Source organism: Halichoerus grypus, chromosome 7 (genome assembly GCF_964656455.1).
Source record: "Halichoerus grypus chromosome 7, mHalGry1.hap1.1, whole genome shotgun sequence".
NCBI classification, from domain to species: domain Eukaryota; kingdom Metazoa; phylum Chordata; class Mammalia; order Carnivora; family Phocidae; genus Halichoerus; species Halichoerus grypus.
In genome coordinates, this window is record NC_135718.1 from 111,028,103 (window position 1) to 111,047,357 (window position 19,255).

The 19,255-nt window shown below is 45.5% G+C and overlaps 1 protein-coding gene and 1 long non-coding RNA gene across 2 annotated transcripts in view; one reads left to right on the top strand and one right to left on the bottom strand.

The window, feature by feature from the left end:
* Positions 1-307: 307 nt before the first annotated feature.
* On the bottom strand, positions 308-17,031 carry LOC118521514 (uncharacterized). Its single transcript, XR_004910175.2, has 3 exons — positions 16,864-17,031; positions 894-962; positions 308-468 (listed from the first exon to the last, which is right to left on the bottom strand). It is a non-coding gene; the product is annotated as an uncharacterized LOC118521514 (long non-coding RNA).
* A 45-nt stretch (positions 17,032-17,076) lies between these two features.
* NIBAN1 (niban apoptosis regulator 1) overlaps positions 17,077-19,255 on the top strand; it is a 153,173-nt gene continuing 150,994 nt past the window's right edge. Inside the window, exon 1 of the mRNA XM_078078053.1 lies at positions 17,077-17,257. Coding sequence (XP_077934179.1) covers positions 17,203-17,257 — 55 coding nt within the window. The 5' untranslated portion in view covers positions 17,077-17,202. The remainder of the gene's footprint in view (positions 17,258-19,255) is intronic.

Sequence of the window (19,255 nt, forward strand, 5' to 3'; positions counted from 1 at the left end):
CAAAATGGTTTTGGTTGGGGAGGAAGACAGAAATCCAATTCAAACTTGTTTAACAAACAAAAATGGGGAGGATTGGGGTGCCTGGGTGGCTCAGATGGTTAAGCATCTGCCTTCGGCTCAGGTCATGATCCCGCGGTCCTGGGATCGAGCCCCACATCGGGCTCCTGGCTCAGCGGGGAGCCTGATTCTCCCTCTCCCTCTGCCTCTTCCTCTGCCTCTCCCCCTGCCTCTCTCCCTGCTCGTGCTCTCTCTCTCTCTCTCTCTCTCTCTCTCTGTATCTCTGTGTCTCAAATGAATAAATAAAATCTTTAAAAAAAAATGGGGAGGATTTATTATTTCATGGAACTAGGCAAGCCAGGACTCAATTGATACAATGTCATCTGAGAATTATTTTCTCTCAATCACAGGTTCTCCTTCCGGTGGACAAATGTCTGGAGCAGCTCAGGATATCCTACCAGTTCATCAACCCTAGGGAAAATAAACAGTCTTTTCAGTCGTTACAATAGAGCAATCCTGGGCAAGGAGCCTGATTGGCCCAGTTTGGAAACAGACTAACTAGTGCACAATGTATTTTAAAGGCCCTCATGCTCCTAGATTACTCTTTTCTCCTTCAAAACTGCTAGTCCTGCAGTGAGCTGATGTTAGCTAAATTTTAAAAGAATGTAATCTGATTAAATGGATTCACCTTAAGGTATTTAATATGGTAGTTTTATCATCTGTAACCTAAATGAACTAATAATTGGTTCACTGTCAAAATAAGAAGGAATTTAAGGCAGTATGGGTGAAGACAGTTTTAATCAGATATAATAAATCGTGTGTTTTTTCCATACACAAGACATACAAATCTAGACATCTCTGCCCTACTACCCCATACCATTTGTGAATGCACATACTTGAGGATATATCAGGGGGATGCTGTGGAGGTGGTCTGCCCTTGGTTCAGGTAATAAGGGGTGCATTGTCTGTAGAAAACAGAAAAGCAATAAAACTAAGTCAGTTTGCGTTTTTTAAATTATCATGTACAGAAATTCCAAACAATGTCAGTGATGTAATATCCCTCCCCACCTTTATGGACCAGTCCCATTGTTCCTGCATCCCCTTGGGGCTCCTTGCCAATTCTTCCTTCCATCTTTCCATTCGAGCATCCCAGAATAGAAGTGAGAGCCCTGGAATATTTTCGCAACTATGATTCCTGACTAGAAGAATTCATGTGTTGGTTATCTTGCACTATAGAGAAAAGAGTGAACGGTGACTCTGAGAGGAAATAACCAAAAGACTGTGCTTTACAAAATGGATTATAGCTAATGTCAAAAATGTGTGCTATGAGCAGTAAGTATATGCTTATATAATAAAATAATAGAATTAGCCCCCCAGAACAAATTCAACAGAAAAATTCTGTTCTGGAAGAGCAATTCTTTGTCAGCTGAGCATAAGAACCTTGTAAGAGACAGGCGAATAATGCCAAATGACTGTTAAACTAATTTAAGTGCAAGCATAAGAATTTGATTTGGACGAGAGCCCGTCATTTTTCCTCATTGCCAAGTAGCCCCAACCCTGCACGGAGTATTACTGCTGGTCCAGCAGGTGGCACTCTTCCCCTTGTGCACTAGTACTAAACCAACACCTTGCCCAAGTACAAGGTAGTTTAGAGACTTGCCCTCAAAACCAGTAGAATCTGCTTATCTATGGCAATAATAGGTTACTGCTTTTACAAGGGCAACTGTGCTGGTTTGGTTTTTGTCAGATCTGAAGATTGATACCTACACATCTAAATGCCCCTTTGGTTCTAGACTTTGTCATCCTTAGTTCTAAGCCTTTATTAGTTTCTCTTAAAATACTTGTACTTCTACTCTGTACCTAAGATACTGTGCAATGCTAGAGATCTATATTAAAAATTGTGTTGATTCATGTTGGAAAATCACATTGACCCACACCTATATGGTCAATTAATCTACAAAAGAGGAAAAAATTTACAATGGGGAAAACAGTCTTTTCAATAAATGGTATTGGGAAAACTGGACAGGTACATGCAAAAGAAGGAAACTAGACCACTTTCTTGCACCATACCCAAAAATAAACTCCAAATGTGAGACCTGAAACCATATACTCCTAAGGAAAACATAGGCAGTAATGTCTTGGACATGGGCCTTAGCAACATATTTATGGCTATGTCTCTTCAGGCAAGGGAAACAAAAGCAAAAATAAACTATTGGAACTACAGCAAAAATAACCAAAATAAAAAGCTTTTGCACAGCAAAAATAAGGAAGGAATCAACAAAAAAAGCAACCTATGAATGGGAGAAGATATTTGCAAATGATTTATTTAATAAGGAGTTAATGTCTAAAATATGTAAAAAAAACTTACACAACTCAACACTAACAAAATAATCAGATTAAAAAATGGTCACAGGATCTGAATAGACATTTTCCAAAGAAGATACACAGATGGCCAAAGGACACATGAAAAGGTGTTCAGCGGGGCGCCTGGGTGGCTCAGTCGTTAAGCATCTGCCTTCGGCTCAGGTCATGATCCCAGGGTCCTGGGATCGAGCCCTGCATGGGGCTCCCTGCTCAGTGGGAAGCCTGCTTCTCCCTCTCCCACTCCCCCTGCTTGTGTTCCCTCTCTCTCACTGTGTCTCTCTCTGCCAAATAAATAAATAAAATCTTTTTTTAAAAAAAGAAAAGGTGTTCAGCATTACCCATCATGAGGGAAATGCAAATCAAAAGCACAATGACGTATCACCTCATACCAGTCAGAATGGCTAGTATCAAAAAGACAAGAAATAGGGGCGCCTGGGTGGCTCAGTCTATTAAGCATCTGACTTCAGCTCAGGTCATGACCTCAGGGTCCTGGGATGGAGCCCCACTTCAGGCTCCCTGCTCAGCAGGGAGGTTGTTTGTCCCTCTGCCCCTCCCCCTACTCATGCTCACTCTCTCTCTCTGTCTCTCTCTCTCTCAAATAAATAAAATATTTTTTTAAAAAGACAGGAAATGATGAGTGTTGGTGAGGAAGTGGAGAAAAGAGAACTCTCATGCACTGTTAGTGGGAATGCAAACTGGTGCAGCCTCTGTGGGAAACAGTATGGAGGTTCCTCAAAAAATTAAAAGTAGAGGGGTGCCTGGTGGCTCAGTTGTTAAGCGTCTGCCTTTGGCTCAGATCGTGATCCCAGGGTCCTGGGATCGAGCCCCACATTGGGCTCCCTGCTCAGTGGGGACCCTGCTTCTCCCTCTCCCACTCCCCCTGCTTGTGTTCCCTCTCTCGCTGTGTCTCTCTCTGTCAAATAAATAATTAAATCTTTAAAAAAAAATTAAAAGCAGAAATACCATATAATCCTATAATTCTCCTACTGGGTATTTACCCAGAGAAAATGAAAACACTAACTCCAAAAGATATATGCACCCCTATGTTTATTACAGCATTATTTACAATAGCAAAATTATGGACGCAACCCAAGTATCGATTGATAGATGAATGGATAGATGATAGATAAATGGATAAAAAGATTTGGTATGTATATACAATGGAATATTACTCAGCTGTAAAAAGAACAAGATCTTGCTATTTGTGACAACACGGGTGGACCTAGAGTTATTATGCTAAGTAAAATAAGTCAGACAGAGAAAGACAAATACCATTTGATTTCACTTATATTGTGGAATCTAAAAACCAAAAGCAAGCAAACAGACAAAACCAAATTCTTAAATAGAACAAAGCGGTGGTTGCCAGAGAGGAGGTGGGTGGGGGGATAGAGAAATAGATAAAGGAAATTAAGAGGTACAAACTTCCACTTCTAAAATAAATAAATGACAGAGATGATACGTATAGCATAGGGAATATAGTCGATAATATTGTAATAATGTTGTGTGGTGACAGATGGTGATTACACTTATGGTGAACACTGAGTAATGAACAGACTTGTCAAATCAATATGTTGTATACCTGAAACTAATATAACATTGTATGCTAATTATATTTCAATTTTAAAAAGAGCATGTTGAAGAAAAGCAATGTTTCTCATTTAAAAAAAATCTGTCTTTTCTAATAAAAATTTCACACAGAAGCTCCTGAAACTTTCCCTCAAGAATCACTGATGAGAAGTTGGAGTCCATCTTGTATATATTCTCTCTAGAAAAGATTTTATCCAGCTTAGTTTTCTGTAGTTTGTATTATGAAACAGCTTTTTACGTCTTTCAAAAATACAGTTAAAGTATAATAGTACACTTCTTCCTTTTCAAAAGTACCCCGCCTCCTGGAAAGTGATTTGCCAATCATAAAATAAAGGTACTATAATAAGAATAAGAATAAAATGAACTACTGTTGGATATGTTAAAAAACAGTTAATAAAACATCTTTTTATTTATTACTTCTTGTCATGCTAGCTTCATTTAGAGAATGCTAAATATGTGCCAGGCATATTAATATGTATTAAGTGCATTACATATATGATCACATTAAATTTTCACAGACATTCATTTTAAAGATAAGGAATATAAGGTAGTAGGGGCGCCTGGGTGGCTCAGTCGTTAAATGTCTGCCTTAGGCTCAGCTCATGATCTCAGGGTCCTGGGATCGAGCCCCACATCGGGCTCCCTGCTCGGCGGGAAGCCTGCTTCTCCCTCTCCCACTCCCCCTGCTTGTGTTCCTTCTCTTGCTGTGTCTCTCTCTTTCAAATAAATAATAAAGTCTTAAAAAAATAAAAGGAATATAAGGTAGAAAATTTATTTTCCCCAATCATGAAACAAGTCAGTATCAGAATGACAGCTGGGGCTTCTAAAACTTATACCCCTGAGAAAAACAGAACATATCAGATTATTGCAACAATCTTGTAAGTAAGTGAAGGAGCTTATTAAAAAAATTCATAAAATGACTTTCAATAGTTAAGCTACAACAATCTATAAGAGATATTGTTGATAAGGTTAGGCATTCTTCAGAAACTATACAAAGAGAAAAGAGAAGGGAGTGTTTTGTTTTAAGATTTTATTTATTTATTTGTCAGAGAGAACACAAGCAGGGGGAGCGACAGGCAGAGGGAGAAGCAGGCTCCCCGCTGAGCAGGGAGCCCGATGCAGGACTCGATCCCAGGACCCTGGGATCATGACCTGAGCCGAAGGCAGACGCTTAACCAACTGAGCCACCCAGGTGTTCCAAGAGAAGGGAGTGTTAAGGGAAGATTGGAGGGTACCAGAGACAAATGTAATTGATTTTACAATTTGTATATGGTTAGCCAATCTTCAAAGAAGATTATTGAATAAAGAACGTATGGAAATACATTTTAAGAAGCAAAATGTGTTTAATTTGCAATGTGTGTTAGAGTAAACGGGTCAATGTCTTTAATATATATAAAGCTCTTCCAAATCAATAAGAATAAGAAGTCAATATGTTACAGAACCTGGACTGGATCGCCCGACAGAAGAACCAAGCGGCACCCGGAGATCTTTTATTTAATGCTGGCGGGCTCAGAGGAGAGTGGTCTCCAAAGGTCTGAGCCCCAAGCACAAACAAAGGGGGCAATTTATACACTTCTACTTCTGCATACTTGGCACTTTTGGCACGTGCGTGAAGCGGGGCAGGGAGAAGAACCCGGATTGGTGCGTGCGGGAAGCAGAGCAGGGAGAAGAACCTGGAAGAGCCCCGGCGCAAGGACTGGGACTCTCTCGCTGGCTCGGTCAGCCAATTAGGACACAGATTTTCCTTATCATTCCTCCCTTTGATGCCCCTTTAAACACCTAGTTTAGAGGGCATCATTCTGTTTGACTCTGAGGGTTGACTGCAAGGCTTGGGGTGAACACGGACTTAATCATAAACTTAACAGCACACCAGGTAGCAGAAGACCAGGACTGACTGGGGCCAGGAAAACCATGGTGAAATGTGCTCAGGAGTAGACAGCAGAGGGCCAGTAAAAGTGGGATCTATGACCTTAGGTAGAAGCCTCTGGGGGAAAGTCCAGTCAGGAGAGGCAACAGTGTAGAGTCCGACTCCCAAGATGAGGGAAATCATGCCCATGAGAGCCAGGGACCACGGTGAGCAGGTGTCCATCAGTCGGTGAGGTCTCATCGAAGGTGAAGCCGAAGTGGGTTTGTGAAGTCTGGCTGGACTCTTCACTGGCACAGCTCCTCGTCCGAATGATGAGCTTTCTTCTTTCTTCCAATCTTTGACCCAAACTGAGTCCCCTGTCTGGAAGGAGTGTACCTGAGACGCTAAGGAGATTGGGCCCCTCTCAAAGGTGTACTTTTATAATTTATTTAGGGTGGCCCCCAGGGCCTGAAGCTGCTCCTTTATCCCTTTATCTCCAACCTGATGTTTCCTGGAAGGCTTCCCAAGCATGGGGGAGGCCGTCCATATATTAATTCGAATAGGGAGAAACCTGATGTCCCGGGCGTGCAGCGGGCACGCAGGAGAGCTAGGGGTAGCAGATCCGGCCATGGAAGTTAGTCTCCTGACAAAACTTTGCTAAGGTTCCCTTGAGGGTGCGATTCATTCGCTCTACTTCTCAGAGACCCCATCTCCTCTTGCCTTGGGTTCAGTCGGAGGCTAGTGTGTCCAGTGGGCTCAAAGATTATCTGAGCCCTAGGCTTGGAGAGTATGTTTTGGCCCAGGAGAGGGATGGGACAATCAGGCAGGTAAAGGAATTCATGTCGGACCTTGTGGCCCCCGAGTTCACACTGGTAAGCCTGGCAAAAGGGCTGTTATATCGCCTGCGTCCCAGTGGCCCCAAGGATGGTCGTCCCAGTGGCCCCAAGGATGGTCACAGTCCTTTTGCTTAAAGGAGCCACTGGGGAGGTGACAATAGAGTGCTTGGCCCCAGTATCAACCATAAAAGTCACTGGTTGGCTCTCCACCTTCATTCTGACCATGGGCTCATGGGGGCCAAGGAGGAAAGAGCCCGGTCCCCCTCAGGCTGAGTCCATTTCTGCAAGGCCTATGAGGTCCTCCTCAGGGTTCTTCCTTGTAGCGGCTGGGCATTCTTTTTTCCAATGCCTTTTCTCTTTATAGTAGGCACATTTATCCCCTGCCAAGGGGGTTCTGGGTTTCCCCCCCTTCAGTGGTTGGGGTCTCTCCACCTTTGTGTTGTCCTTTTCTTTCAGGGCAGTGGTGAGGAAGCTGACTTTCTTTTCCATCTTTTTGTCGGCTTCCCGTTCAGCTGCGACCTACCTGTTCATGTAGACCTTATTGGCAATCTCTATTAATTGGGTGATGTTCATCCGGCAAAACCCTCTAGTTTCTAAAGTTTTTTCCTGATGTCTGGGGCGGCCTGAGCCACGAAGGAGGTGTTTACCATTTGTTGGTTTTCCTGTGCTTCGGGGTCAAATGGAGTGTATATCCTGTAGGCTTCACATAGTCTTTCGTAGTAGTCCCCGGGGGACTCCCCTGGTTGTTGAGTGACCGAGGATACCTTAGTCACATTCATGGGTTTCTTAGCTCCTACCCGGATTCCCCAGAGGAGGGCCTCCTGGTACCGGTGGATGTGGGCCTGTCCCTTGGTTGTGGTGAAGTCCCAAGCTGGGTGCTTTTCGGGTGCCACTGTATTAGCCCAGGCAGCAGGGTTGATGCACCACTGGTGCGTGCTCTTCCAGGTACTGCTGTGCACCTTTAACTGTTGGCAGTCTTCCCAGGTTGGCTGATGAGTCTGGAAGAGGGATTCTATGAGGTCTACCATGGCCTGTGGTAGACGGTCTTGGGGTTATGTACAGTGGGGGCAGGTTCGGTTCGGCCTCGGGATCTCTGGCTAGGATTTGTGGAGACTGGGGCTTTTGCTGATTTTCTTTAGGTCGCTTGGATGAGGCAATTAAGACCCTGGCCTGTCCCTGCCTATTACAAGCAAATCACACCCAGGGGGAAGGGTCTGAGCAATTCCTAGCCAGGAGTCAATGTACAGAAACTGGTCAGGGTGTCCTGGTTCTCCTGTTATGACTCGCCATACTCGATGAGTCATTGGGACATCCAATCCCTTCTGAAGGCCACCTGACATCAAAAGTGGGCCATTCCAATTCACATAGGGTTCTCAACTTGCCGGGGTTCATCCTGACTCCATAGTCTCCCGAAAACCCCTTTCCCTGAACTTTGGGGCCGGTAAGCGGTGTGGAGTCTTCAGGTGATGTTGAGAGATTCGGTCAAGACCTGTACAATGTCTGCCACAAATGCAGGTCCACTGTCACTATGGATTGTTAATGGCAGGCCGAACCGGGGCATGATCTCCCACAAGAGGACTTTAGCTACTTCCCGGCTTTGCTCTGTCCTGGTTGGGAAGGCTTCGACCCACCCAAAGTATGTGCATACTGTTACTAGGAGATATTTGAACCCCCTACTCGGGGGAACAGCTGTGAAGTCTACCTCTAGATCTTCTTCGAAGGGGGTTGCTCCCATCCTCTGGACACCTGGCGGGGGCTGTGGTGCAGACCAAGCATTATTTTTCGTTCACTCATTGCTCGGCATAGTGCTGGCAGCTGACTGATGTTTTCTTGACTAGATGCCCTCCAGTTGCTGTTGGAACGAAGATGTGCCCACCTGGCATCATCCACCATCCCTTTTCAGTCAGGGTGGCCCCCTCAGCCATGGCCCAGTCCTTTTCCTTTTTAGTGTTTAGGTTCTTTAGCTTCACAGAGCACCTTTCCCTGTCGTCTCTGGGTGGTGGGAGGTTGGGGTTAGTATAACTGGGTGGGAGGGACTTTTTCCGGGGGTGTTAGGGCCATGGTGAGGGAAGGGGCTCTGTCCATGTCCTCACTGGCTGCGGTCTTGGAAGCCAGACGATTTCCCTGTGCTATGGGGTCATCACCTTTCTGGTGTCCTTTACAGTGCAGGATTGCTACTTCCTTTGGAAGCCAGATGGCTTCGAGGAGTCTCAGTATCTCCTCCTTGTTCTTGATAGCTTTTCCTGCTGCAGTTAGGAGGCCCCTTTCCTTGTAGATGGCCCCATATATATGTACAGCAGTGAAGGCGTACTGCATAACCTGCTTTCCGGGCACCCTCCTGTAGGTAACTGCTGCCATCGCTGAACAGCGTGAGCTCTGATTCTTTACGGCTTGATCCCGCAGATCTGGACTGCTCGCGTAGACCTCTTCAGCTACCTCAGAACAGTCATGGTCTGGTTCCTCCTCTTCCATGGGAAGAAAGGTTGCTGGATTTAATGTTCTGTTTCGAGGATGAACCACGGGTTTTCGGAGAGGAGCCCTTGGTATTGTGCTAGCTGAGAGTTAGAAAGGAAGTGGTGTCCCTGTGCATTCATGAGGGACACAACTGTATGAGGGACCTTGACCTTGAGTTCTTGCCCCAGGTCAGGGTGTCCTGGTTCTCCTGTTATGACTCGCCATACTCAATGAGTCATTGGGACATCCAGTGTCCCTTCTGAAGGCCACCTGATATCAAAGTTTGTCCACCTCCTTGATGAGTAGGACTGTGGCTGCCAGCACTCTGAGGCATGGTGGCCATCCCGCTGCCACAGGGTCCAGCTTCTTTGACAGGTAAGCAATTGGCCATTGCCAGGGTCCAACAGTCTGGGTGAGTAGCCCGAGCGCTACTTTTTCTTTTTCAGTCCAGGCAGGGGGTTCTCGATCTGGTCCCCCTAAGAGATCATAAAGGGGTCTTGCTATTGCCGAGAACCCAGGGATCCAGATGCAGCAGAATCCTGCAGCCCCCAGGAATTCTTGTAGGCTGCTTTTTGTCTGGGGCTGTGGCAGGGAGACGATGATCCTTTTCCTCTCTGGCCCTAGTTCTCTTTAACCTTGGGTGAGGAGAAAACCAAGGTATCAGGCCTGTTGTTGGCAGATTTGTGCCTTCTTCCATGAGGCTCGGTATCCCAAGTCTGACAGTTTTTTTCTGAGCCACTTAGGTGCCCCCGGGGGTTGCTTTTTAAACACACAGCTTCTGAGATATTCCCCCCATTCCACCCATTTTGATTCAGTGGGTATGCATTGGCCGGATAGTATTACACCTGTGCTCATCACAACACCTGCCCTCCGTAATACCCATCACCTGGCTACCCCATACCCCAAATAGTTGCCTTTTTAACAAGGTCCTCCCAGATGACTCTTATAGAGGAGGTCTGGAAACAATGTCTAAGCCTTGCTGTTCAGAGTGCGGCCAGTGGACTAGCAGGATCTGTATGGCCTGGGGTATCTTGTTTAAATCGCCAATGTCAGCCCTATCCCAGACAGACAACCAGAATCTGCCTTTGAACAGTGTAGTAGCTTGGCTCTTGATCTGACGTCTTCTCTGTTTTCATTTTAGTGGGTTTCCTCCCCCGACTTCCTTGCCCCAGTCCTCTCCAGAAGAAGCAGTGTCCCCTACCTCTCCCTACCTGAGACCTGTTCCATCCCTGGGGGATGCTTGCCCCAACCTCCCACCACCCAGAGATGACAGGGAAAGGTGCTCTGTGAAGCTAAAGAACCTAAACAGCTGGAGATCTTGCCTTGTTAGAGAAGGCCAACTTGACTCCCAGGTCCTCCGACCTCCACAATTTCCAGACCCCCAGGCCTGTCTCAGGATCTCAATTTTGGTTGCTCCACTTTGTCTCCATCAAGTGTTCTGAAGCATTTCACACACGACTGCGCTTAGGCAATTTGGCCAGACCTTCTTGAAATTTTTGATCACGGTCTCTAGAACCATAGATTTACTCTGCCCTGACCCCATGGTGATGTCCCCGTGTGTGGTGGCGCAGAGACAGACAAGGGGGGTTGCCTCCTGAGATGAGAAGACCAATCAGATGCCTATCTGGCCGTGTCCTGAAGGAGCTTAGGTGAGGCTTAGCCTTAGCGGTCTCAGCCTTGTGACTTATGATTAGAAACTATTCCGATGCCGACATAGACCGTATGCCATTCACCACAGAATCACAGACGGGCCTACTCAGACTCTGGAGGCTTCTGGGGACCTTAAGGGTGCCCGCCTGTGGAGTCACAGAATCTGTCCGTTTGAGCAAGCCAGGTGGGACTGCACATTCTCTCACACATTCACACTCCAGAAGTTATTACATTACCTCCCTGGGAATCTCTACCTGTGAGACCTCTAAGAGGTCTCTGGGAGGTGATCAGGCTCCCCTTCCACCCCAATGGGGTGGGCCTATCTGGGTCCTGGGGCCCCAGTCCCTACTGGAATCCGACATCGGGACCAGGTCCTCACCTGCCAAGTCTCCTCCAGTCCAGCGGAGCAGGGCCGGACCGAGGCGACCAACCAGGGCAGGAGACTGCTGAAAATTAGGCAGGGTGCGCCTTCTCCGTTAGGATCCCTCGTTCCATCACCGCCCCACCATTGCCCCCAAACCAGTGGCAACAATGGGCCAGCAAGGTTGGGTTTCCCAGTCAGGGAACCAAATGTTACAGAACCTGGACCAGATTGCCCGATGGAAGAACCAAGCGGCACTCAGAGATCTTGGGAGGACAGGAGGTTTATTTAATGCCAGCAGGCTCAAAGGAGAGTGGTCTCCAAAGGTCTGAGCCCCGAGCACAAAGGGGGCAATTTATACACTTCTACTTCCGCATACTTGGTACTTTTGGCACTTTTGGCACGTGCGCGAAGCGGGGCAGGGAGAAGAACCGGGAAGAGCCCCAGGGCAAGGACTGGGACTCTCTCGCTGGCTCGGTCGGCCATCTTAGGACACAGATTTTCCTTCTCAAATAGCAAAACAGAAAAATAGAAGAACAACCTATTCACAAGGGAACGTGTATACCCAAAAAGCCCATGAAAAAATAATCTTTCTCTTTAAGGATTTCAAAATCAAACCACAGAATGTGATACTTATTTTGACTCCTAAATTGCCAAATATTAAAATGAATAATGAGGGGCGCCTGGTGGCTCAGTCATTAAGCGTCTGCCTTTGGCTCAGGTCATGATCCCAGTGTCCTGGAATCGAGCCCCACATGGGGCTCCCTGCTCGGCGGGAAACCCGCTTCTCCCTTTTCCACTCCCCCGCTTGTGTTCCTGCTCTCACTATCTCTCTCTCTGTCAAATAAATAAATAAAATCTTCAAAAAAAAAAAAAAAATAGGGGCGCCTGGGTGGCTCAGTCATTAGGCATCTATCTGCCTTCGGCTCAGGTCATGATCCCAGGGTCCTGGAATCAAGCCCCGCATCGGGCTCCCTGCTCAGCAGGAAGCCTGCTTCTCCCTCTCCTACACCCCCTGCTTGTGTTCCCTCTCTTGCTGTGTCTCTCGCTATCAAATAAATAAATAAAATTTTAAAAAATAATAAAAAAATAAAAATAAATAAAAATAAAATAAAATAAAATGAATAATGAAATCAATGACAACAATTCAAAAAAAGGTATGAAAATGTCCAATGTGACTGAGAAGTAGGGAAACAAGCAGGCATACATTGCTGGTAGATAAGTGATTTAGGTTACATTTACACAATGAACTATCATTGACCTAGACTTACATATTTATTTAAATGAAATATTCCAAATGAAAAATCACAATAGAGATTACAGAATATATAAAGAGCATCACCTCATTTCAGTAACTAAGTAACTATAAATAAGTTTTTATTTAATTCTAAATTATAATTGCACATATGTTTCTATGTAAGTTTGTAGAAATCTATACCAAACTGGTGATTTTTCTTTATCTAAAGATATTGACATTGGGGCACCTGGGTGGCTCAGTTCATTAAGTGTTGGACTCTTGATTTCAGCTCAGGTCACAATCTCAGAGTTGTAAGATCAAGCCCCACCCGGGGCTTGGCGCTAAGCATGGAGCCTGCTTAAGATTCTCTCTCTCCCTCTGTCCGTCCCCCTCCCCTTGCTCACGTGCACTCTCTCTCCTTCTATCTAAATAAATAAATAAATAAATAAATAAATAAATAAATAAAATACAGATACTGACTTTGGGATCTGGATGATTCCCCCCCCTTTTTTCTTTTTGTCTGTCAATAGTTTCTAATTTTTTATAGTAAAACCTGGATTATTTATGTAAATAAACAAAAGCAAGATTTAATATAAAAGTAGTAGCATCCGTGGTTAAGAGGACGAACTCTGCAGTTAGATAAACCCAGGTGACAGATGACCTTAGTTAAACTGCTTAAACTTATTCACCTTGATTTTTCTCATCTTTAAAATGGTGATGATAACAGTGCCTACTTCAATCTGTTTTTGTGAAGATTAAATTGGATAACTGGTATAACCTACCATGTGTACTTATCATACAATCAAGTAATTACAGTCCTCCACTCCTATATGACACAGCCGTACAAGGTACTTGGGGAAGTGCAAAGAAGTTTGGGATTGTCCGTGCTCTGCAGGCAGTTAAATGCCCAAATAGACAGATGTCACTAACTCAAACGAGAACATGGCAAACAAGGGGTTCATAGTTCTATGACAGGTAAGAGAATCCCAAAACACATGCTCATTCTACAGGTACTAGTACTAAATGTCTATTAATCTAATCTGCTCGTTTAAAAAAGGTAATCTAAATGGGTGAATTTTATGGTATGTGAATTATATCTCGATTAAGATATTTAAAAAGGTAATCATTTTAGAATGTGCTATTTACCTGAAAGAAGTGAGGGGGGGTTGTGTATTTTTTTTTTTTTTTTTTTGAGGTTTTATGTATTCATGAGAGATAGAGGCAGAGGCAGTGGGAGAAGCAGGCTCCCCGCAGAGCAGGGAGCCCGACACAGAACTCGATCCCAGCACTCTGGGATCAGGACCTGAGCCAAAGGCAGATGCTTAACTAACTAAGCCACCCAGCTGCCCCCCCCTTTTTTTTTAAGATAGAGGGTGAGAGCACACTGGGGCTGGGGGAGCAAAGGGAAAGGGAGAGGGAGAAAGAGAATCTTAAGCAGGCTCCACGCTCAGCACTGAGCCCCACACAGAGCTAGATCTCACAGTCCTGAGATTATGACCTGAGACACCTAACTGACTGAGCCACCCAACTGACTGAGCCACCCAGGCGCCCCCAAAAAAGAAGTGGTTCTAAGAGTATTTTAAAATGAAATACATTGATAGAATACAAAAACTAACATTGCATAGGAAGTTCTCTAAACTAGCTGATTTGAATCATATGAAGTTGAATCTGTTTCATAAAGTTATTGAATTGCTTGGAGACTCATTTTTAGCGTGTGATTAATAAAATGATGCCCACATAGGATTTGCAAATATTAAATACTGTGACTAAACTAATGGATTCCTTATTTTTTCCTGTAAACCAGTTGGAGGAAAGGAGCTTTATTTGGGGGAAAAAATGGGAGCAGAAGTTCTTTCTTAATGTAGTATCAGTGATTTTCAAGTTCTAATTAAGATTATACTTTCTCTAGAAAATGGCTTCCTTGACCACTCTTGTTGTTACTGATAATAACAATCCGAGCTTCCATTTACTGAATACTTACTATGTTCCTGGGAATATGTTAAGTGTTTCACAGACCTGATCAAATGTAATTTTGACAACAGCACAGGAAGTAACTGTTACCAACTCCATTTAACAGATAAAGAGACTGAAACAAATAAGTTAGGCAATTTGACCAGGTCACATGGCTAAGTTATCAGGTTAGGATCTGAAGCTGAAAGTGTGGTTACAAAGCTTGTTGATACTACACACATACGAATCCTTCCTTGCACCTTGCTCCATCTGTGAGTGCTACAAATGAGTTAAGAATGAGAGATGAGAATAATCAGTCTTTTCTCAGATTGTTTCCAAACAAGAGGTGACAAGCCAAAACTATCCTCTGGCAGAAGATCCAAATTAGTTTTCTTCAATAACAATAACAGCATTCTGAGGCACAACTTTTGCAATTTATTTATTTTTTTTAAGATTTTATCTTTTATTTATTTGACAGAGAGAGACACAGCGAGAGAGGGAACACAAGCAGGAGGAGTGGGAGAGGGAGAAGCAGGCCTCCCCACTGAGCAGGGAGCCCGATACGGGGCTTGATCCCAGGACCCTGGGATCATGACCTGAGCCAAAGGCAGACCCTTAATGACTGAGCCACCCATGCACCCCACAACTTTTGCAATTTATATAATGAAACTACTCTGAGAAGATATACTTCTTTTTTAAAAAAATATATGTATTTATTTATTTATTTGAGAGAGTGAGAGAGTGAGAGAGAGAGAGAGCACGAGCAGGGGAGGAGGAGAGGGAGAGGGACAAGCAGACTCCACGCAGAGCACAGAGCCCAAAGCCCTACCTGGGGCTCCATCCCAGGACCCCGAGACCACGACCTGAGCCGAAATCAAGAGACAAACACTTAACCTACTGAGCCACCCAGGTGCCCCAAGATATACTTAATTCTAAGAGCTAACTAGAATATTGAGAAAAGAGTTGAACATTGGACGACTTTAAATCATTGAGTAGCTACCTGGAAATGCTCTTTATTCATCGAGATTCACAGCTTTCATTAAGTCCAGATCCGATATTTTATATTTCATCCATTCACTCATTCAATGTTTTTTTATTGAGCATCTATGTGCCAGATGCTGTTCTAGGCATTTGAGATATATCAGAGAACACAATGAACAAAAATCCCTGCCCTTAAAGAAAAAAAAAAGAAAGAAAATGAATAATTAAAAAAACAAACAAACAAGAAACATCAACAAAGAAAATCCCCAACCTTATGGAGTTTCCATTTCAGTGGGGACAGATAAACATACCAGACAATGCTAAGTGATATGAATAGAAATAATGAAGGGAAAGGAGTGGGACAGACATGAGGGCCAGTGTATAAACAGGGGGTAAAAAAAAAACCTCTTTTGAGGTGTTAGCATTTAAGAGGAGATTTGAATGAAATAAGAGACAGAGAGTGCACCACGTGAATATCTGAGGGAAGACCATCCTAGGCTAAGCAAGAGCACATGCAAAGGTGTGTCCTAGAAGAGCAAAAAGGCCAGTGGGGCTGGAACAGAGAGCAAGGGGGAGAGTGGTGGTAGATGAGGACAGAGAGGAAGTGGGGCCTAGTGTCAATGATAGATCGGGGCTTACCAGTTAGGAGGCTAGTGTAATTATCCAGGTGAGAAATGATGAGGGTGATAGCAGGGGAAGGGGTGAGAAATGGGTGGATACTGGATATATTTTCAAAGCAGAATGGAGAGGATTTTATTGATGGATTAGAGTGTAGGGTGAGAGAGATTGGGTGTGAGGTGTGAGAAATCTTGGCATTAAAATGCTAGTTAATTAACTTTTGAGGGCAAAGCCTTCCAAGTCCTCTTCAGGCCTGGTTCTTGTGTGTACAGACCATTTGACCCTGGAGGTTAAGTCAACAGGAGTCACTAAAAATCTGATTACTAAGAATAGGAAGAAATGCATGGTGACCCTTCTGCCCCAGTTGAGTGTTATTTGGGAGAGGCAGCCAAGCTAAATAGTGGTTGTGGGAAAAATAATAGATGCCCTTTCTAATGAACTATTTCCAGTTTGTCAAAGGGAAGAACTGGACCTAAAGGTGTTAAGAACAGACTTTGACGGGGGTCTTCAGAAGTTTCAGGACTGGCAACATATTGCAGGACCCAGGTTTAGGTTTTCCCTGTTTTCCTATTTCTCCCTTTCTTTCTTCCCCTTCATTTCCCACCCCCTCCTTGGCCCTACTTCATGGCTGCAGGAAGGTACAGTTTACTGTCGGTTCTCAAACTTCAGCAGGCACCAGAACTACCTGGCATGCCTGTGAAAACAGTTTGCTGGGCCCCACTCCTGGAGTTTCTAATTGGGGTGCAGTATGTGTGTGTGCGTGCGCGCGCGCGCACGTACATGTGTAGAGGGGTATAGACGGGTGGGGGTGCTGCAATTTTGCATTTCTAACAAGTTCTCAGGTGATGCTTGGGAACTGCTGTTTCTTGTACCCGGAGGGCGTGCAAAGCAATGGGGTCTTGAATTCCACCTCGTGGCTTGTCAGTGGAGAAGGTTCCAGCTCACAGAGGTTTACAGTCACTAAGGGAAATTGTCCACTTACCCAAAGGTGTTTCTCGGCTGCCTATAACCGATGAGAAGAAGAGGCAAAATGGCAGCAAGGAGAAGGAATGAGCGGGAAGTCTTTCCAGACTGGACATCCCCTCGGAGCTCCCCAGTGAAGCGAGGGCGGGAAGACAGCCCCCGGGCCAGCCCACAGATCCTCAGAGGGCGCGGACCTGGAGGAGGCGCCCCAGAAGGCGGCGCCTCTCGGAGGAAGTTTGTCCTTTAACTGCAGAGCCGGGCTCGCCGTCGCAGTCACCTCCAGGAGCGAGCGGCGGGCGCCGACGGCAGCTGTGAGCGCCGCCCCGGGAGCACCGCCCGCACCGCCCGCACCGCCGCCATGGGCGGCGCGGCCTCCAGCCTGCTGGACGAGGGCAAGTGCACCTACATCCGAGGTACGCGCGCCGTGGGGGGGCTTCCCGGGAGCGCCGCGCCCGCTGGGGGGCCTGCACAGCTGCGCCGACCCTGGCCCCCGAGGGCGCGTGCAGAGCGGGTGTCCGCCCCGCCCTCCACCTGCGGCGCGCAACCTGCGGGCGCGGGGACCTCGGGGGCCCGAGGGCGCCTCGCCCGGCCAGCTTTCTCCTGCGGCCCCGGGCTCGGGCGAGGCTGCGCTTGGGCCGGGGCCCAGCGGGCGGGGGATGCTCTGGGAAGTGCGGCGGCGCGGTTGCGGGAGGCAGGTGCAGGCCGCGGGGTGGGGGACGCGGCCTCGTTTTCTCCGCTCAGCCCGCCTGGGGGTCTGTTCAGGCCCGGGCCAGAAACACCTTGCTCTCCCCTAAGTTCTGAGCTCTTTCTGAAGAGAGCCGCGGGGATATCCCTCGTTTATGGAGACTTCCCCGGGGATTCCCGGCCTATAAAGCAGAATTTCCCTCCTGGTAACGTTGGCCTGGTTTTGTAAAACGAGGTATCGGCCACAGCTTCACTTGAACTTTCAGATCACTTGTGGGATGATTTCATCAGAGGCAGAAAGGACCGTGTCATTACGCTCCCAAGTTGTACGGTTCCTTTCCCTCTCTGGAGAGGTGGGGGAGGCAAAAGAGGAACATTGGCATGTTTTGTAACACTTGCTAAAGTTATAGATGGAGAGAAACTCAGTTGGGGAGACTTCCAGAGATAGAGTGACTCACTGGAGAGTGTGAGGCAGAAAAAACAACAAAAAAACCCAAACTGAATTGAAACTGCAGAAAATCATGACTCTCCTGGGTATATTTGGCGCCTGCCTGTTCCTCCCCGGCAACCTTGCCCACAACCACCACCTAACATTTGGTTATCTTGTGAATTTAGTAATTTTCTGGCTTTAGAAATACCTTCTAAACTAGGTATCCAACTGTAAGTTTTACCCTAATTCTGTAAAGAAATGGTTAAGTTCTTCCTGATTACGTTCGTTTTCTCTTTCTGGCCCTGAATCTTTCCTAAAAGGAAAGCGTTTAGTGTCCTTATTCCGTATTTGTTTTCAGTCACCACAACATTTATAACCATTTTAAAAGGATATCAAATCAGGGCACTTGAGAGCAATGTAATTGACTTTCCAGATTCTTCCTCCTGCTCTGGTACTTCTGGACGAAGGATCATCAACAACCCATTCTGTCAGGGGATGCAACTTGGTCAAGTATTCCTTTGCTGTCGTTTATTTAACATGGGAGAAAGATGGATGACTTATTTATATTAGTAAAACAGCTAAACTAAGGCTGTCTCAAGTCTTACAAATTTGGCTATGTGCTTGTTTTCACCAGCGTGTAAGGGACTGACACAATTGTAGGAGAACACAGTGAGAAGGGGTTTGCATTTAGTTATTGGCAAAATATGTTTATGCCATTTCTTTTATAAGACTTTATTTCACTGCAAAGCTTAAAAACACCTAGAGTTGAATCATGGCCATCTATAGTAGTTAGTGGAAGTCCAGCAATGTAAGGGATTAAGGTTCTCGAAGACTTCTTCGTAGTCCTGACCATTGTTGCTGCTGGTGCAAGCATTGTATTCACGTGAAAAGAAAACGTGTTACTTTTTATTTTATTGTGAAGTTAAATTATTACACATACAAAAGTATGAGATGGCTAGTGCACAGGAAGGACTTGGAATGAATACGTTCTGAATGAATAAAACTATAGCATATTGTGTAACAGTCATTGCATCCACAAATCCTGTTCGATTTATCTCATAATTCTTTGGGAGGGCACTTTCAAGGTATGTACAGGCAGAGGGAAGAGAAGAGTTAAAGTTAGAATACCTCCAGAGAAAATGAGACGTTGCCTCATTTGAGAATACTCGTCTTGCCAAAGGAGAAAAGAGCATTGGAAAAATGCATGGCGTTGTGAATTGCTAGTGCATGAGCACATGAAGGTCGTGGGGCTGTGATTTCCTGATGGTTTTGAAGCCCCAGATCCCTGGAAAAAAAA